We start from the raw sequence: 20,987 nt of genomic DNA, 5'->3' as shown, positions 1-20,987 counted from the left end.
TGGAGGGAGACGGGGAGAGAAACGGACTGAGGATGGTGAGTGGCTTACTGGGGGAGCAGGACTCACCCGCCACCCCCAGCAGGCGTTCTAAACCCACTCTGTCCACCCCCCCCCCATCAGCAAACACCACACCCCCTGCTGCCATGAAGTGGAAGCCGACTCTCAGAGAGACCTTCCAGCACTGGGCAGAGCTGCCCCTGGGGGTTCCCAAGACTGCAACTCTTCCCAGGAAGGGAAAGCTCTGTCCCCCTCCTGTGCTCGGAGAAGCTGCTGGATTTGAACTGCCGACCTTGAGGATCGCAGCCCGGTGTCTAATTGCGATGCCACCCAGAGGGAGCTTCTGAGGCAAGATTTGCCTTCTAGGTCGGGGGAGAAAGGGGAACAGATCACAGTGATCGACATATAGGCCCCTCCCTGGGGGATGGACAACAGAAACGTGGGTGAAGGGAGACACATAAGTGTAAGACACGAAAAAATAATTTATGAATTATCAAGGGTTCGTGGGGAGGGAAAACTGAGGAGCTGATATACCAAGGGCTCGAGTAGAAAGAAAATGTTTTAAGATTGATGATGGCAACAACCGTACAAATGTGCTTGACACAATGGATGGATTGTGATAAGAGCTGTACAAGCCCCTAATAAAATGATTTAAAAAAATTGCATATTTAATTAAACAAAAATTTCCCTTTAGATCTGGTCCCCTCCCAGGTGCTTGGTGGGTGTCAGTTGGCTGGGAGTTGGCTTTTCAGCCACGCCTGGTGCCCTGCTGAGAAGACAGGGAGAGGTAATGGAGGCACGCGGCTTCCGCAGCTTTAAGGTGTCCCAAACAGATCGTGATGTGGACGCCAGGCCAGCGTCGTGGGTGAACGGGGATTCAGCGTGCTCTGGGCATGGAGGTGTGGACAGACACAGTGATTGTTGCAGGGACAGGACGACACTGCGGGGAGGCTCCCATCACCAGCACACGCCCCACCTTCAAGTCTCCCTCCTGGAATACTCCTGGGCCCCACCGTATCGAACGCCACGGGCTCCCAGGTTCTCTGCTTGCTTGGGAAAAATCCACTGCTGCTGAGATCAGGCCAACTCACAGAGCCACCCGGCACAGAAGAGCGCTGCCCGCCGGGCCTCTGAGGGAACCACCTCCACAGGGGCAGACGGCTGGCCGCCTCATCCTCCCAGGGCACTGCTGCTGGCTTTCGAGGGCGGACCTGGCGGCTAGCAGTCCCACCTGCAACCCACCCTGGTCCTAGGACTCCTGGCTGGTTTGGGTGGTCCGGGGTTCTGACCCACAGTGACTCTACGGACAGCAGAGGACATGCCACCCGGCCCTGCGCTGTCCTCACAGACTGTCATGTTCATGAGTGCCCTCCGTGGGCAGCCATGGTGTCCACCACTCTGGCGGGAGGGCTCCCTCTATGCCGCTGCCCCGCTATTTTACCAAGCAGGATGGCCTCTTCCAGGGCTCGGTCTCTCTCTTTGGGGGTGGGGTAGGAGGGTTAACCCCCAAGAAGCGCACAGACCAGGGTTAACTTAGGTGAAGGGACGGTCACCATGCAGCGGGGAGATGCAATGATTGGCTGAGAGAGGGACCAACCCGGACAGACATCGCTGCGCACGCCTCCTGCAGACAGGAGGGGAGTGTGTCTGCTTATTCCGTGTGTGTGTGTTGGACATGGGGCTGAGCACCAACCTGCGACTGGTGCTGGTGGGCTCTTTTGGGTCCGTGGGCTTTAACTCACTAGGATGATGCAAACAACCTGGAGCTGGCACCCTCGACCCAGAAAGGTCCATTGAGAACACAGGCTGGACTGAGGCTCCCCACCCCTCTAAATCTCCAGTCCCTCCCCCCGCCCCCCAGTCAAGCACAGCCGCCATGGGTGAAGGCAGGCCCTCCAGGTGATGGATGCCCGGAGGAAGCAGCCACGGGCTCAGGTGGAGGAACGGTGGTGAGAACGGTGCAGGACCAGCTGGGGTTTCCCTCTGTGGTGCCCGGGGTCACTGTGGGCAAAGGTGCTGCTTTGTGCATTCGTCCCCTGCTGGTATCCCCATCAGGGCACCTGTGCCTTCATGGAGTCGCCATTGGCGGCTGGGCAGTCTCCCCACCACCCTGGCTCTGAGTATGTCTCTGGTACGGCCAAGTCCAAGCTAATTTTGAACCCACCCCGTGCCTAGTACAACACCTGGCAGAGTGGTTGCTAAGAGGCTGCCTTTTCAAATAAATATTATCAAGGACCTAGTTGACTGGCAAGATGGTGGAAACTCAAAGAGAAAAAGACACATTTGCTGTTTTTTTTTTGGGGGGGGGGGGCTTGGGGCAGGGGCGGGCGGCAGCGGGCACAGCAGCCACTCTGGAATTAAAACAAGCTTCCCCGAGCGAGGCCTGGAGGTTACAGGCGTTAGCAGCTAGAGCCGCTCCATCCCACAGGGCAGTAAAGCAGCAGAGAGGGTTGCACCGCAGGCTTTGCTCGGAGGCTGGAAAGATCAACCTGGAGTTTAAACAGAGGCCGTTCATTCAAAAGCGCCCTCTTGACGATCCTGGCGCTCCCTGAAGTACCCTGCTCTCTGCAGCTTCACTTCAGAAGTGAGATTCCTACCTCCAGGGTGGACCCAGACCGAGAAATGCTCCCCAAGTATCATCCTTCACTCTAACCAATTGGGCTGCCCCCGAAGCAGAGGCTCTGGGACAGAGAGAAGACCCACGGCGTACGTTATCTGTGAGCTGCTCAGCACACTCCCGCTCCTTCCTCTCCACCTCGGCCAGCGAGAGGTACTCGGAGTCTCCAGGGGCCGGCTGCTCCATGTTGGACAGCTTGGTCTGCAGCTCCTTCTCCTGCTCCTCCAGGTCCTGAAAAGACAAGAGGAAGGCAGTGTATGCGGAGCTGGGATGCAAGCCCGTCACGTGTAGATAGGAGGGCACGGGAGAGTCCAAGCAGGTGCATGGGCTAAGGTGGTAGGTCCAGGCATATCCACGTAGGTATGTGCTGCATACCAACCCACGCAGGTGACAAGTCACTCGGGCAGGGCATAGTGATGGAGGCGTCCTTGTTGTGAGGTGCCCACCCTAACAGCGACCTCATGCCCAACAGGAGACACTGCCCGATCCTGCGCCATCTTCACCATGGTGCCTGTGCCAGAGCCCCCGGCTGCAGCCCCTCTGTCCACCCATCCCCCTGAGGGCCTTCCTCTTTTCATTGGCCCTCCACTTGACCATGCATGAAGTCCTGCTCCAGGGACTGGTCTCTTCGATAACAGGGCCCAGAGATGCAAGATGAAGTCTCGCCACCCTTGCCTGTCAGGAGCTCTCTGCCCCTACTTCTTCCAAGATAGATCGGTTTGTTCTTCTAGCCGTCCACGATGCTTTCAATACTCTCCATAACCAAAATTCAAATGCATCGGTCCTTCCTGGATCTTCCTTAATCGATGCCAAACTCTCACATGCAGGTGAGGCGATGGAGAATGCCATGGCTGGGTCAGGTGCGCCTTGGTCCTCACAGTAACATCCTGGCTTCGCAAACGCTGAAGAGGTCCTTGTACAACAGGCTTTGATCTCTTGGCTGTTTCTTCCATGAGCAAGACCAAACTACCTGTGGGACGGGCTCACTGGATTAGAGACGTGGGCTATAGTCTGTGGGGACGACTTTGTCAGCTGGCGTGACCTCGTTCACAATGAATGTTCTACGTTCTTTGTTGATGTGGCCCAACGAGGAACATCTCTGGGCAAAAGAGAATAAAGTAACACAAAGTGTTCAGGAAGAAATGAGTCCATAGGGCCAGCTGACAAGAATCACAGCCTGTTGGTGTAGGAGGCCGGGTGGAGCTTGATCAAGGGCCATGTAGCTGAGAGGAATTATTGAAACCCGAATGAAGGCCAAACATGATAGTGGGACAAGAGGAAAGTAAAAGGTAATAGAGGAAAGAACTAGGAGGCAAAGGGCATTTATAGAGGTCCACACACAGGCATGTACATATGTAAACATATACATAAAATTGGGAAATATATCTATGTACATATATTTTTATATGTTAAGTATTAAGGTAGCAGATGGACATTGGGCCTCTCCTCAAGTCCTCCCTCAATGTAAGAACACTTTGTTCTAATAACCTGGCATTCCATGATGCTCACCTTCCCGACACGATTGCTGAAGACAAAATGGGCACATAAGCTAATGTGGTGAAGAAAGCTGATGGTGCCTGGCTATCAAAAGATATAGTGTCTGGGGTGCAAAGACTTGAAGACAAACAAGCTGCCATCTAGCTGAGAAGTGACAAAGACCACATGGAAGAAGCACACCAGCCTGTGTGATCATGAAGTGTCAATGTGATCAGGGATCAGGCATCAAAGACCCCAAACAAAAAAATTATATCGATGTGAATGAGGGGGAGTGTGGAGTGGAGACCCAAAGCCCATCTGTAGACAATTGGACATCCCCTCAACGATGGGGGGAGGAAGGGATGAGCCAGTCGAAGTGCAGTGTAGCACTGATGAAACATACAACTTTCCTCTAGTTCTTTAATGCTTCCTCCCCTCCGCTATCAAGACCCGAGTTCTGCCTTATGGGTTCGGCTAGACTGGAGCATGTGCACTTGTGCGGGTAGGAGCTGGAAGCATGGGGAATACAGGATGGATGGACCCCCTCAGGACCAATAGAGGGAGTGGTGATACTGGGAGGGGGGAGAAAGGGGGAACCGATCACAATGATCTACAAATAACCCCCTGGGGGGCAGACAACAGAAAAGTGGGTGAAGGGAGACATCAGTCAGTGTAAGACATGAAAAAAAATTAATACATTGTAAAGCGTTCATGAGGAAGGGAGGGTGGGGGAGGGAAGGGGAAAAATGAGCTGATACCAAGGGCTCAAATAGAAAGAAAATGTTTTGAAAACAATGATGACAACATATGGACAATGTGCTTGACACAATGGATGCATGTATGGACTGTGATAAGAGCTGTATGAGCCCCCAATAAAGTGATTTTTTAAAACCCCCAAAAGAATCACAGCCTCTGACACAATGCATTTATGTATGGATTGTGATAAGAGTTGTATAAACCCCCAATAAAACAATTTAAAACCCCCCCAAAAGAATCACAGCCTCCTCAGATCAGAGACCAAAAGAACTAGATGGTGCCCGGCCACTACTCTGACCAGGGGCACAATTGGAAGTCTGGATAACATGGGGGAAATGTAGCATAACGTCCAAATTCCCCACCAAAGGCCAGACCTATTGAACCAACAGAGTCTAGAGGAGCCCTGAGACTACCACCTCAAGATAACTTCTGAGCACGGGACTGAAGCTGTGTCTGCAGGTGACGACTGGCTGATAGGACCTGTGAGTCTGTTACCCGTGAGTCCTGTGCTCCCTTAAAGGATGAATTACAGGTCAGCGAGTCAACACGGATTCCAGTGCAAAGCTGAGAAGGTGTGTTGGGCCGGGCTGTCTAGAAAAACAAACCCAGGGATGCTCATCGATGTGTAAGAAAGAGCTATATCTCAAGAAGTATTTATCTATCAAAAAGGCATCCCAGCCCAGTCCAGCTCATGCCCATAAGTCTGATGCCAGTCCATAGGTCCCTCTTCAGATTCACTTAAGCACGTGCAGGTGACCCAGACAGGTGAAGCGGGGAGCAGGCGGATTGCAGGCTGGTGGGTGCAGAGTTGATGTAAAGCCCATGAGAACACGGAGCATGATAGGGCACGGCAGCTCTCAGGCTCGGTGGCCCACCTGGGGCTGCCCTGCAGACAGGCAGAGTTCCAGCAGGCAGGACGGCAGAGGGGCGGAGAGAGAACCCTTCCCAGAGCCAGACCCTTGCTTTTACACCAAAGGCTCATGGCATCAGGAGGTGTCATGAGGCTGCCCCTTGATTGACAGGCTTGACTCCCCCGCTGGCCAGGAGCGGAGTCACAGGGGCGACATGGTCCCTATGGAACTAGAACAGACGGCAAGGAAGGATGGCCGATTAGTGGAAGCAGAAGTGAAGGAAGGGAAAGCGGGAGGAGGCTGAGGACACATTGTTACACATTGTAACCAACGGCAGGGAACCAGGGGTCTGAAAATTGTAGAAGGGGAGCCAGTTTTATAGGCACACATTCACCTACCCCCCACACACAAAATTAATATTTTTTAAAAAGGAAGCAGGTAGACGAATGGATGTGCCTTAAATTCTAGGAGCAGCGTAATGTCTATTTTCATCAGTTGGTCATGAAATATGTCTTCCCCGTAACTGAATCCTCTGTGCACTGTTCAATTTTCACATTTGATGATAGAAATCTATATTTTCCTCATTTAACATTGAGCCTTAAGAACAACAACAACAAAAGCAACGAAGCCGTATCTGTCAGAATGTATGGAGACCCAGAAAGTGTCCTGACCTTTAGGGGGTTGGGCCGGAACATCTATTCTCCAAAGCAGTGGTTCGCCCTGGAAATGGTCACTGCACCTCTGGGAGGCAGCGCTGTGTGTCTGATGGAGGGGATTTCAAAGCACAAAGTGAGCCCAGGATTTCTACCCACCCAGCGTTTCCTCTTCAGCACGGGTCCGCTGGAGGAGGTCCTTGTTTGGGTGTGGTCTCAGCCCATGGGAAGCTGGGCAGCAAAGACCCTGCTTCCACGTAGGGAGGCCCCAGTGAACCAGCCTCATTAGCAGGGGAATTAGCTAATCCTGGACCCCGGTACCAGGAAGCCATGCTGCTACACACTTGAGCCTCCAAACCGTCCTCTCTCAGTGACATCGTCTCACTGACGCGCTGTCTCTCAGCTGACTCAACTGACTAAGCGCGACCTCCCCGATGCACGGTGGAGGCAGGTGTACAGCCAACACAAGTGCACGGCCAGGTAGGCGTGTGAGGAACGATAACGTTGATAGAACTGCTCTTGAATATCTAAGCGGAGGCCACGAGCCATGTCTAACCCTCACGGCATCTCTGCGAGAAAGACGTCAGGTTTCCAGAGAGGAAAGTTGAAGATCTTGCACCCAAAGTCCCCAGGTAGGAAGGGGTAGTGCCAGGCGTGCCACGTGGCCGGTCTCCAGATGTTCCATCCCTCTTCCACCTGCAGGCACCCTGCCATCTGTCTCTCAAAAGCAGCTGTCGCTGCAGAGCACCCCTCGTTCCCTTCTGTGCGGGAAGACTTAGGGCCGTGGGGAGCATGCGTGAAGTCGCGCGTGGAAAGCCGTTGGACAGGCAGTTGCTGCCGGGAGCTGCTGCCGAGTCAGGCTCCCTTGCGAGCCATACAGTTTTCACCGGCTGCAGGTCACCAGGCCCTTCCTCCTCAGGTGTCCTCGTCCGGAAGCCTCACTGTCAGTCCCCCAGAGGGTGGCGTCTGCGCTGGAAGTGCACTGAGCTGAGCCCAAGTCTCTCCCATGGAAGGCAAGAGTTCTATCAGGGGGCTGCCACTGCCCTCTTCAGCCAGGCCACCGCGTTCCACGAGTACTCGTCACTATGATGACCAAGGTGACCGCCCAGGTGAGACTCCAGCTCTCTGAGTGGTGGAGGCGGGCTTGCACTGCAGGTGGGCCCAGGCTTGTATTCTTCCCACTCAACACACACGCACTGGTTCTTTACTACCGGCATCATGTTGAATATCATTACCACGATCATATTGAATATCATTACCACGATCATAGGTCAACACTGGAAATTCATCTGAACTCATGGAGTCTCCGTTTCCTACACCATCCAGCGGAAGTAACAATCCTTCCACGCAGGAGCTTTGTGAGAAGTCAACCAAACGGTGCGCGTAGGTCACCGAGGGCACTGGCTGGTGATGGTCACGGTCCTGGTGGTGGACCACAGAGGATGATGACCACAGAGGAGGATGACCACAGAGGAGGATGACCACAGAGGAGGATGTTGTGAGACAACGTTCCCCACGTATGTTAGTCTGGGTGGACTAGAGAAACAAATTCATAGACACTCATATGTGTATAAGAAAGAGCTTTAAATATAAGAGCAATTGAATATTGAGAAAACATCCTAGCCCAGTCCAGATCAAGTCCATAAGTCTGATATTAGCTCATATGTCCGATACCAATCTATAAAGTTCTCTTCAGACTCAATGAAACACATGTAATTTCACCGAATGCAGGAAGATCACAGGCCAGAGGGTGGGAAGCCTTGTGGATCCAGTGGTGGTGTAACCATCTCAGGGCACTAGCACAGTTCCATGTGTCTTGTCAGCTGCAACGTCTCCCAGAGAGTAAGTCTGCGTTTCACCTCCAGTGAGTTATTTATCTCCTTAGCACCTCCAAATGAGGTCATCAAGCTATGACATGACTGACAGGCTAGACTCCACCTCTTTGCTTTTCATCCTTTCAAAGTGACAACAGATTATATAACTACCACACCACGGAATCCCGACGGCCGTGGGGAGATGCATTTCCTTCCAGCCCTCCCATACTTCAAGCTGGTGCCAGTGAGGAGGAAGAGCGTGAAGATGACGGCCGTGAAGAGGAGGAGGAGGAAGAAAACACTAACATTGGCGGTGGTGACGGGATGGCGGTGGTGACAGGATGGCGGTGGTGACAGGATGGCGGTGGTGATGGATGGCGGTGGTGACAGGATGGCGGTGGTGACAGGATGGCGGTGGTGACAGGATGGCGGAGGTGACGGGATGGCGGTGATGGGATGGCGGTGGTGATGGGATGGCGGTGGGGGCGATGGGTGTCAGAAGAAGGATGCTAATGAAGATGACAGCACAGGTGACGGTCATGGGACGACCCTTGTGGCAGTGACATCATCCTGTCCATCAGGTCATAGCCAGTGAGGCCTCTGTGTGGGCAGGGCTTTCTCCTGAGGATTCTGGGAAACTACCGTCTTCCTCTCTGGAGGTGTCACACACACACACACACACACACACACACACACACACACACACATACACACACACAAAACAAAAAAACCCAACTAGGATTCTAAAGAGCTTGTAGAATTAGGATACTAACCTCTACCAGTCTGACTCCAAACCCTGCCTATTTTAGCTGCCGCAGCAGAAACAAAGAAACCATTCACAGGAGACTGAGGCACGGGGACAGGATACCAAGTAGTGCGAACAGTGAAGCCAACAAAGGAGCAGGGGCCTTCGGAAAGTTTGTGGAGAAAACAAATGGAAAAATAATGAAACTTTTCCATATTTTTTTGGAAGCCACCTCACAGATTGTCTTTTGAGTAGTGGGCATGGCCAACGGTCTTCCTTTTGTCTGCTTGCTTCCAACATTTGCCGAACGTCGTTACTTATTATTTGTACACGTATATTATATAACCTACGATGGTATTAAAAAGTGTCTATTAACTGCGTACACAAAGGCCGCGACAGTTCTCTGTCATGATGCAAGTCCTGTATGTTGCCGCGAACGCTTTCCACAGCCACCTTGAGCTGTAAGCTGAAGACAGACTTACCTTTTCTTGCTGTGAAAGAATCTTCTGGTCTAATTCGTCGTCAGATTTCTTTTTAGGGAGAAGTTCGAGGAGGCTCATCTTTAAAATCTGAATGAACATCTATTGCCCAAAACAGAAAACACGAGAGGGTGATCTGAACAACTCCCCTGCAGATGGATGCCACCCTCTCTTCTTCTCTCCGCCCCTCACGCCCGCACGCTCCTCTGCACCCCTGTCTATCGGCGTGCCTTTCTATCTACCCACCTGCCTACTTGTCTACCTCCACCTAAACTTCCAGCTACAGGGAAAGACCTTCGCTTATACATCAGGCTGCCTGGCAGATCCCGGATTGCATGTTTGCGACGTATCTAAGCGTGTTGCTTTCGTCATCTTCCAGCCAGTTAAGGAAGAATGATCAGGTTCCTCCTCTGGGTTAGATTCCTGGGTGATGCCGAGTTTTGCACTTGACTCAGTGACTGTGGGAGTTACATAATCTAGTGTCAATTTGAGGATTCAGAGTGAAGGGGTGGAGTCTAGCCTGTTAATCAGGTCACAGCCAATGAGGCCTCTCTGTGTGCATGCCCTTCTCCTGAGGATTCTGGGAAATCCTGGATTTCCTTCTTGGAGGCGGGACACACACTCTCTCTGCTCACTCCCTGGGAGACATCCCTGTGGAGAAGACACATGAAGCCACCCTGATGCAGCCAGAACCCTGGGAGCTGGAGAAACCACGGGAGACCCCTTACCAGCGCTGAGATGCTTACAACGCTACTGGTTTCACAAGACTCCCCACCCACTGCCCTGTGGTCTTCCTGCATTTGGTGTCATTGTATGTGTTTCGTGAGTCTGAACAGAAATTTATACATTGGTATCAGACATATGGGCTAATATCAGACTATGGACTTGATCTGGACTGGGAGGTTTTCTTAATAGTCAACTGATCTTGTATATAAACCTCTTTCCTATACATGTATGAGTGTCTAAGCATTTCTTTCTCTAGTCTACCTGGACTGACACAGTGAGCAACTAGGGGTGCAGGGACACTCTCTAGCTCTGGGACTCCCGAGGGATTTGTGGCTTTGAACATTGGCACTCTACATGAGGCCGGTCCTCCTCCCCATCAACCCTCATTCCTTTTTGCTGCCCCCCGCCCCCACAGCTGGATAGTGGTAGTTCTCCAGTGGATGATGAGGTTGCCCTGGGGGCATATCTGTGTGTCAGCATCCCTACTTCTCTGTCCTCCTCTCCATCTCTCTTTCCCCTTCCACCAGGCCCTCGCCCCCCATCTTGTAGGTCTCAGCCCTCCTTTCATGTTTCTGAAAATGTCACCTGGGGAGGACATTTCCCCACCCACCTCCATCTCCCCTTTCTCCTGGGGTGTGGCTACCCTCACCAGCAACTCCGTCTTGAGTGTGAGACTTAGCCCTGACACTGCAGCTCAGACCCAGAGGACTGTGCACGATTGGAACCGTGTTTCCCTAACGCCCAGCGGCCCTGCTTTCTGACTATACAATCAGCCGCAGTTGTTGGGAATTGGTATCGACTCCATTCACAACAGAACAAAACACTGCCCGGTTCCGAACCATCATCTCAATCGTTCCTATCTTTGAGCCCCTTGTTGCAGCCACTGTGTCCACCCACCTCTCCAAGGTCTTCCTGTTTTTATCTTTCTTTGTCTAGCATACGGTCCTCAGCTGTTGTCGTGAGGTGCCATCGAGTTGGCTCTGACCCACAGCGACCCCGTGCACAACAGAATGAAACACTGCCCAGTCCTGCCCCGCCTTCACGATGGTCCCTGTGCCCGAGCCCACGGTTGCAGCCTCTGTGTCCGTCCATCTCCTTGAGCGTCTTCCTGGTTTTCGCTGGCCTTCAAATTTACCAAACACGATGTCCTTCTCCAGGGACTGGTGTCTCCTGACAAGACGTTCAAAGTATTTGAGACTAAGCCTTGCCATCGTTGCCTCTAAGGGGCACTCTGGCTATAACTCTTCCTAAATAGATCAGTTTAGCAGTCTGACCTAGCAGTCCATGAGACTTCCGATAGTCTTTTCCAGCACAATTCAAATGCATCAATTACTCTTCGTTCATTCTTATTCAGTGTCCAACTTTCACATGCCTATGAGGCAATGGAACATTCCATGGCTCGGGTCAGGCGCACCTTAGTCCTCAGTCACATCCTTGCTCTTCAATACTATAAAAGATCTTGTGCAGCAGATTTATCTAAAGCAACACATCGTTTGACCTCTTGATGGCTGCGTCCACGAGCACTGATTGTGGATCCAAGCAAGACACAATCCCTGACAAGTTGAACCTTTCTCCATTGATCCCAGCATTACCAATTGAGAGGAGTTTGGGCATCTTTATATTGAGCGAAGGGTGAAATCCCCAATCTTCACACCAGCAAGGGCTTCCAGTCCTCCTTCCTGTCAGCAAGCAAGGCTGGGCCATCCACACACTGCAGGTGGTTCATAAGCCTTCCTCGGATCCTGATGCCACACTCTCCATATAAGCCAGCCACTCGGGTGATCTGCTCAGCTACAGACTGAACAAGCGTGGTGAGAGGACACAACCCCGACACACAGCTTTCCTGATGTCAAACCATGCATCATTCCTTTGTTCTGTTCACACAACCGCCTCTTGGTCCAGGCACAAGTTCTGCATGAGCCCATTGAAGTGTTCTGGAATTCCCATTCTTCTCAAGGTTATCCATAGTTTTTTTTATTAAATTAAGTCATTTTATTTATTTTAAAAATCATTGTATTGGGGGCTCTTACAGCTCTCATAACATTCCATACATCAACTGTATCCAGCATATTTGGGCGCATGTTGCCATCATCATTTTCTAAATATTTATTTTCTACTTGAGCCCTCGGGACTGTAACTTTGTTTCTTTTTAGTCATTTGATTGGGGCTCATAGGTTAGCCATAGTTTTTATGGGTCACACATAGCATGGTCCATAAAAAACAAGTAAACGTCTTTCTCTGTGTCTTTGAGCCAAGAGCCATCTGACATCAGCAGCGATAATGTCCCTTGTTCCACATGCTCTTCTGAATCTGGAAGCTCCCTGTCAGTGTCCTGCTGCAGCTATGGCGGGATGCCCTTCAGTGAAATGTTACTTGCATGGGCTGTCAATGATACTGTTCTCCTGAAGTTGGGGTGTTCTGTTGGGTCACCTTTTTTGGAATGGGCACATATAGATCTCCAGAAGTCACTGGGCCAATGCTTCCCAATGCCTCCCAATGTCTTCCCAATGCTTCCAGGGATCCATCAGGTTGCTGTACTATTTTGATTGGCAATCCATCAATTCCTGGAGACTTGTTTTTGGCTAATGTAGCAGTTCTCAACCTTCCTAATGCCACCACCCTTTCATACAGTTCCTCATGTTGTGGTGTCAGCCCCTCCAACCATAAAATTATTTTCATTGCTACTTCATAACTGCAATTTTGCTACTGTTATGAATTGGGCGACCCCTATGAAAGGGTTGTTCGACCTCCAAAGGGCTCGGCACCCACAGGTTGAGGACTTCTGGCTGGGCTAACACTTTCAGTACAGCTTAAAACATCTTCCTTCAGCCCAGTTGGTTCTTGCTCGTATGCTGCCTCCTGAAATAGCGGACTTCTGACGAGATCTCTTTGTCCATTGGCTCTGTGTGTTCTTTCCATCTTCTCTGGATGCTTCTGCACCGTTCAACCTTTTGCCCATAAACGACTCCAGGCTTGAGCTTTCTCTTGAGGTCTTTCAGTTTCAGATATGCTGAGCGCATCCTTCTCTGTTGGTTTTCCAATTCTAGTTCTTTGTATAGTTCCTTATGATATTTGGCTTTGTCTTCTTGGGTTGCCCTTTGGAAATTTCTGTTCAATTCTTTGACTTCATCCTTTCTCCCATTTCCTTTAGCTGCTCTACAATTAAGAGCAAGTCCCAGAGTCTATTCTGAAACGTACAGGAGCAGAATGCCTCATCTTTCTCCTGGGGATCAGCTGGTGGTTTTGAACCGCTGACCTCATGATTATCAGCTCATTATATAATCTTTTCTGTGCTACCAAAGTTCCCAGGGGAGGGTACACAACTCAGCAACTCAACCCATTGCAATCAAGTCGATGCTGAATCATAGCCACCTGTGTTAGGCCAGGTTGACTAGAGAAACAAATCCAGTGACATTCATGTATGTATAGAAGAGAACTCTATATTAATAAGTCATTATAGATCAAGCAAACATCCCAGCCCAGTCCAGATCAAATCCAAAAAAGTCAGATCCTAGTCCATAAGTCCCTCTTCAGACTCATGCAGCCGCATGCAATGATGCAGAATGCAGGAAGATCACAGGCTGGTGGGTGCAAAGTCTTGTGGATCCAGTGGCTGATGCAGCATCATGACTCATCAACAGGAAGGTGAAGGTGGAGTGGGGGTTGGGGGTGGTGTGTTTCCCAGGACCCTTCTAATGTGAAGGCCACACCCACAGGGAGGTGCCATCAGGCTTTGAGTTGGTTGACAATCTAAACTCCACCCCTATACTTGCATATATCTTCAAGTTGACAAGAAATTATGTAACTACCACAGCACCCTAGAGGGCAGCGTGGAACTGAATTGCCCCCCGTGAGTTCCCAAGACGGTAACCACTGGCGGGAGTAGAACATCCTGCATGTCTCCCACGAAGCTGCTGGTGGTTTCAAACTTCTGACCTTTCGGATCACATCCCAACTCACAACCATTGAACCATGAGGGCTCCTAGATAGGAATATAGTTCTGTCCTTTGTTAAGTACCTGGGAATGTTGTGTCTCTGGAGACTTACACAGCTGTTCCTGTTAGGTCCTTTTAAAACAGCATTCTTGGTGACACGCCTGTCACCTCTGGCTTCGCCACCTGATGGACAGCAGGCACACACGGCTGATGTCTTCCTAATCCTGTACGCCTCCCAATATTAGGTACACATAAGGAACCCTGGCCCATGCCCAGAGGCCGGTCTCTGTGTTGGAAAGCTACTTTACCCAAAGAATTGGTGTCTCGCTCCCAGTTCCTTTTGGATCTCCCTAGTGACTTGAGTATCCTTGTTATTCCAGGGAGAGTGTAGGGTGATGTGGTGAGGGAGCTAGCCCCACCAGAAAGAACCAGCCCGCGGCGTCAGCCCAACTCAGGGGAGAGGTGGGAGCTGGAAAATGCGCTCACAGTGGTGTAGCCAATGGTCCGGAGGTCAGGCGCCCATCATGGGCCCTTCATAAAATCCCAGCGCTGAAGCTCAGTGGGGCTTCCTGGTCGGTGATAGAGACCAGCACACCGGAGTGGGCATTCTTGGGACAGAAGACCTCGCCTTGAGCATCCTCCTCTGTAGATATCTCAGATATCTCTGTTTGTACCCCTGGTGGAGTAGTGGTTATGCATGGGGCTGCCTTCCACAAGGTCAGAAGTTTGAAACCACCAGCTGCTCTGCTGGAGAAAGATGAGGCTTTTTACTCCCATAAAGAGTTACAGTCTTGGAAACCCACAGGACCAGTTCTATCCTGTCCTTTGGGTCTGTATAAATGGGCATCAACTTGTATTGGGGGCTCTTATCACAATACCTATATCTACCTATATCTATATATATCTCAATTGTGTCAAACACATCTGTACATATGTGGTCATCATCTTTTTTCAAAACATTTTCTTTCTACTTGAGCCCCTGGCATCAGCTCCTCATTTTATTTCCCCTCCCTGTCCTACCCTCCCTCCCCCATGTCCTCATGATAATTTATAAATTCTTTTTTTTTTCATGTCTTACACTGGCCGCTGTCTCCTTTCACCCACTTTTTAATCAGAAGAGTTACAGTCTCAAGAAACCCGCAGGGGCAGTTCTAGCCTGTCAGATGGGGTCCCTGTGAGTCGGAATCACCTCAAGGCCAGTGAGTTTGGTCTGTTTGGATAATGATGAGAGGAAAGAAAAAGCAGGAACTGCCCCCCTCTCCCCCTGCCGCTCTTCCGCCCTGCTGTTAACCTGACCCCGAGATTCCTCTCCTGGTGCCAGGGCTCCGGGGCACCTAGGGCAGGCCTTGATGCCCAGCACCTGCTCCCTGGACAGAGAAAAACCGGTGTCCCACCTACCAGGTGCTTTTCCTGCCTCAGCGCGGAGTCCAATCGCAGCAGGTCCTTTAAGTGAAGGTTGTAGACACACAAGTTAATGTCTACACTGAAAAAGAAGACGACACACGGAGGGGCCTTGTGCTGCATCCGCGGTGCGGGCTCAGGGCGCGTAGGCCCCTTTAAGGAGGAAGCACCCTTAAAGGCTTGGTTACTTAGTTAAAGGCCGGTGGTTGGAACCCCCAGGGCACTCCTGGGAGGAAGATGTGCTCCCATAAGGCTGCGTCGCAGACACCCCTGGTCGCCTCTATCTAGACGGCTGCGCCGAGGCAGGAGCAAATCACAGGCAGTGCGTGGGCTTGGCATTCGGTTTTTAACGGGGTCCCTAACGAGGAGCCCTGGTGGTGTTGTGGTTAAGGCGCTCCGCAGCTCAGGAAAAGGTTGGTGGTTCGAACCCCGCAGCGGCTCCAGAGGAGGCTGTGGCTGTCGGTGTGTGTAAAGGTGACAGCCTGGGGCACGCTGTGGGCAGTCGGTCTTTTCCTGGGTCGGACTGGGCGGCAGGGGGTTATAGTGATGACCCAGGGTGGAGCCCACCCGTGGTTTCTAGAGACCCATGGATGGGGTCAGAGTCGGGGGCACAGCTGCCTGTGACATTCGAGCCTGAGTCCTGGCAAACCGACCCACACAGGCACCAGGAGCCAGGTTCTGACCCCTAACCTCTCTGAGCCTCCGTTTCCTCCTCTGCCAATGCTATGACCCATCATTGGCTGGCTCAGAGGGCCAGAAGGGCTGCCTTACTCCTAATCCCGCCCCCCTCAACATCCCTGAGCCCCATCTCCACCCACCAGGGTCAGCACCTGGAGACCCCGCCGCCCCCAACGCCTCCCCCAACGTGTTCCCCTCCTCCCAAGACTTCCCCTCCCCAATGAGCCCTTCCCCTGTCCGCACGTGCACCTGGCTTTCTGAGGCCCCGCCTCCTCCCACATGCTCCTCCTCTCCTCCCACGTTCTCTCCTCCATTTCCAGTCCCCGCCTCCCCAGGCCCCGCCTCCCGAGCCCCCGCCTTCCGGGCCCCGCCTCCCCAGGCCCCGCCTCCTCCCACATGCTCCTCCTCTCCTCCCACGTTCTCTCCTCCATTCCCAGTCCCCGCCTCCCCGAGCCCCGCCTCCCCGAGCCCCGCCTCTCCAGGCCCCGCCTCCCCAGGCCCCGCCTCCTCCCACATGCTCCTCCTCTCCTCCCACGTTCTCTCCTCCATTCCCAGTCCCCGCCTCCCCGAGCCCCGCCTCCCCGAGCCCCGCCTCCCCGAGCCCCGCCTCCCCAGGCCCCGCCTCCCCAGGCCCCGCCTCCCCGCGGCCCCGCCTCCTACCCATTGCTCCTCCCTCGCAGAGACGCTGTCTCCTCACCTCTCGCAGGTGAGCACCTGGGGGAAGCTGTGCACGCGCAGGAAGGTGCGGCTGAGGAAGCGGTCGTCGCTGGCGGCCGAGTGGAGGCTGGAGGAGGAGCTGCCGTCGTCTTTGCCTGCCTGGCTCAGGCTGTCCAGGCTGCTGGCTGGCGAGGGCTCCCCAGGCTGGTTCGGCAGGGCGACTGGCTTCAGGTTCTCGTGCAGAGATGGGTTGGAGGAGCCGTCGGCAAGGGGCTGAGGCAGAGGAGAAGTCACTGGGTGAATTCCGGGCCCCCGGGGCCCCCAGAGACATCTGAGAGTGGCCCACAGGAAGGGCTGGTGGAGCTGACTGCCCCGGCCCTGGTCCCAGCTTGCTCCCTCGTGTGTCCCCAAGAGAACAGCCCCTGGGCACTGGCGACCTTTCTCTGCAATGCCTGCTACCAGGTCTGCTCACGGCCCCTTCCCCCACCTCTCTGCTGCTGGCCAGGATCCAAGGCCTTCCCTGGCCCACAGCACCTCCACCTCCATGGCCTACTGTCTTGCCAGGGGCCTTCTAGGTCACCCCCACAGCCCTTGGGACAGGCTCACAACTCCTTGACAAGGACCTCCAGCCCCAGGCACATGGCCCTGTGACACAGGGTAAAAGGGGGCCTGGGCATGGCTTGGTCTCAGCAACGCTGGCCACCACATCTGCCCAGCCACACACAGCACTGGCTGGCTACAGGTCCAGACCCCCCTCTCCCTCCCAGGCCTGGGCCTCTGCCTACAACACCCTCCCCACACTGACCCTGGAGCCCCGTTCAAAACTTCCAGCCACTCCACGGGAGAAAGATGGGGCTCTCTACTCTCCTAAACAGTTAGTCTTGGAAACCCATAGGGGCAGTTCTGCCCTGTGCTGCAGGCTCACTATGAGCCGGCATCAACTCGACGGCACTGGTTTTATTTTGAGGGGCAGGTATGGATCATTAAGCTCCATGCACCGAGCCCAGGGACTGACTTACTGTAATACTTTAAAAAGTGCCGAACTCCCAAACCCCTACAAGCACTGAATACGCTAATCACACACACCTCTCAGTCCTTATGTGTAGTCTCCCATTGTAGCTCAGGGCACCTGGGCGAAGCAGACACTCCTCCAGCCTCCACGCCCATCTCACAGGTGAGACTGAGGCAGGACGTTAGGAAACGGCCGAGGCTGGGTTGGGAATGAGGCAAAGTGGCGGCTCCGGCGCCTGTCCACTTGCACACCAGGAGTGGAGGCAGAATTGGCCTCAATTTGCCCGACCCAAACCCAAACCCCAAACCCCATGCCTCTGAGTCCATACCGACTCCCTGAGACCCTAGAGCAGTGGTTCTCAACCTGTGGGTCACACCCCCTTTGGGTTTCACAGGGTGCGCCCGATTCATAACAGTAGCAAAATGATAGTTACGAAGTAGTAATGCAAATAATTTTATGGTGGGGGGTGGTGGGGGGGTCACCAGAACATGAGGAACTGCATTAAAGGGTCGTGGCATTAGGAAGGTTGAGAACCACTGCTCTAGAGGTCAGAGTGGAACTGCTGTCACTCTGCATGGGAGCCCACAACCTCATCTTTTCTCCCAGGGAGAGGCTGGTGGGTCTGAACTGCTGACCTGTGGTTAGCAGCCCAATGCTTAGCTTAAACCACTGTGCCACTAGGTCTCCTTCTACTTGACTTTGATCAAAACTCAACCCCAAACCCACTGCCACTGAATCAATTCCGACTCAGTGACCTTGCATAGCGCCAGGTCTCTCTCCTGCTTACTTGACCAACAACATCTTTTTTCACACACCAACTCATGGGCCGAGGACTCCTTGTGGCCCCATGGGCTAGAATCTTTGGGTGACCCTACCCCCACCCCAGGTGTGAATTCCTGGCTCCAGGTGTAAGATCTACAGCCACGTGCCTGGGTTTGACTCAGGCTCTGCCACTTCCTGCTGGGTGGCCTTGGGCAGGCCATTGGTCTCTCTGGGCCACACCTGGAAAGTGGAGCTACTGCTGTCGCAGGATTACTGGGAGGTTAGAGTGCCTAGGAGCTAGGGGCCCCGGTGGCATCGTGGGTTACATGCTGGGCTGTAAACTGCAAGGTCAGCAGTACAAAGCCGCCAGCCACTCCTTGGGAGAAGGAGGAAGCTTTCTACTCCTGTAAAGAGTCACAGTCTCAGAAACCCACAGGGGCTGTTCTACCCTGTCCTATAGGGTCGCTATGAGCCAGAAGTGACCAATGGCAGTGAGTGAGGTTGGTTGTGGAAGGCCTCCTTAGGTCAGCAGGCCCACAGGAAGTGCTCTGCAGCCCAGGGTCTGTGGCCGAGGACTGATGTGGTCACTCTGCCAGTATCAGTGCTTGTGTCAGTGGTAGAAGGGCAGGGTGGTGCTGGGTGCCCTTCCTGGCTGCTTCCCCTGGTGTTCCAGGGGACAACAGAGATGGCAGTGATTCCCCGCCTTCAGATAACGTGGCCGTAACTGCTTCCCTGTCAGTAGTCACAAGATGGATTAACCGTAGTAACATTGGGCTTTGTTACAAAGCTTCAAAGTGATCTCTATTTACATGCCACAGAACCCTTGACTAGGAGCCAGAATCGGGCATTTCACTCATCACTCCCACCCCACTCTCTAGCTCCCCGATGAACAATTGCATGTCTCACGCCGAGCTCTGAACGCTCACCCGGAATTTCTGGTTGATGGGATAGACGACTCTGGCCTTCAGTGCAAACGCTGTGATGTTGCTGTTGAAAGACGACCCGCATTCCTGGGGAGGAAAGAGAGCAGACGGGGTGGGGGGGGGGGAGCATTCTGTAAAAGGAGAACCAACCAGCCAGGCCCTGCCCAGTGCCACATCTTGGAAAGGGGCTGCAACGACCGCTCTTAGGTTCAGGTAAGTGTGTTTATGCCCCAGAAACATGAATTGGTGGTGGATCAATGGATGGATGGATATAGAGTTGACTGGATAGATGGACAGTAGATGGATGATTGGTTGAATAGATGGGTGGATGCCAACTGGATGGATGGGTGAAGGATGAAGGGAAAGGTGGTGGTTTGATAGGTGAGTATATGAATGAGTAAACAGATGGATGAGTACACAGATGGTTGACTGAATAGGTAGATAGATAAGTGGATGGATGGCTAGATGGATGAATGGGTGAGTGGATGATAGATGGATGAGACAGATGAATGAGTGGATGAATGGGTAAATGGATGGAGGTAGATGTATGGTGGGTGGATGGGTGGGATGTATGGTGGGTGGATGTATGGTGAATAGATGTATGTTTGATGTCTGGTGGATGGGTGAATGTTGGGTAGATGGATGGATGGTGGATGAATAGATGGGTGGATGGATAGGTGAGTAGATGGATGGATGGAGGATGACTGGATGGGTGGATGGATGGGTGGTGGATGGATGGTAGATAGATGATGGGAAGACAGATGGTGAATATATGGATGGATGGTGGATGAATAGATGGGTGGATGAATGGGTGGGCAGATGGATGGATGACTGGTGGATGGATGGGTGGATGGGTAGATGGATGGGTGAATGAATGGACAGATAATACAAAAAAACCAAACCCAATGATACAGTCTTCACTTAATTCCAGTGCTTATTAGAAATAAAGTTTCGCACAGCATGACAAAAATTACCAAGAGTCTTTCTTAAACTCACGAATCCCTTTTTAGTGGAAGAAGCAAACCCTGATTAATTCTGGCCCCTGTTGAGGGGGTAAGCACAAGCACAGGTGACAACTGGAGGGGGTGTGGTTTCTAAGGTCGATGGAAAGTGGCATGGGGTTTTCCTGTGACCTTTCTGAAGCCCCCTTGTACACGCAAGACTTTATATGAAAATAAGCGATTGGACAAAACTTTTTATTAAAAGAATTAAAACAACATTTGCCAACTTAATATCTTTCAATTACAGGAGTCAGGCAAACTGTCACCCTTAATTATGTGGCCATCAGCAATATCCCTCGTGGGCAGCCAACAAGTTCAGCTCCTCTGTGCCTTGGCCTTACCAGCGAGTGAACAGGTGTGGAATCCCCCCACCTGGGAGCAGACAGATGAACTCAGCTGAGTGGCTAGACCAGAAGGGAAGAGAAGCACTGGGTAGCTGTGAATGGTGGTCGGAAACACAGTGCTCAGAGATCACCTCCTCCCAGAAGCCTTCCCTGACTACTG

General features: G+C 52.6%; 1 protein-coding gene across 3 annotated transcripts in view; it reads right to left on the bottom strand.

Annotated features, from left to right (window-relative positions):
- EVC (EvC ciliary complex subunit 1) overlaps nucleotides 1-20,987 on the bottom strand; it is a 69,728-nt gene that overhangs the window by 34,918 nt on the left and 13,823 nt on the right. For 2 of the 3 annotated variants that reach the window (XM_075544550.1, XM_075544549.1), the window contains 5 exons: nucleotides 19,486-19,569; nucleotides 16,826-17,058; nucleotides 15,448-15,532; nucleotides 9,392-9,490; nucleotides 2,708-2,845 (listed from right to left, as the gene is read on the bottom strand). In XM_075544550.1, the coding sequence (XP_075400665.1) occupies nucleotides 2,708-2,845; nucleotides 9,392-9,490; nucleotides 15,448-15,532; nucleotides 16,826-17,058; nucleotides 19,486-19,569 (639 nt within the window). The remainder of the gene's footprint in view (nucleotides 1-2,707; nucleotides 2,846-9,391; nucleotides 9,491-15,447; nucleotides 15,533-16,825; nucleotides 17,059-19,485; nucleotides 19,570-20,987) is intronic. The other variant, XM_075544551.1, reaches the window with a different exon arrangement.

This window comes from Tenrec ecaudatus, chromosome 3 (genome assembly GCF_050624435.1).
Source record: "Tenrec ecaudatus isolate mTenEca1 chromosome 3, mTenEca1.hap1, whole genome shotgun sequence".
Lineage (NCBI taxonomy): Eukaryota > Metazoa > Chordata > Mammalia > Afrosoricida > Tenrecidae > Tenrec > Tenrec ecaudatus.
Note: the sequence above shows the minus strand (reverse complement) of the source record. Positions and strands in the feature narration are given on the sequence as shown.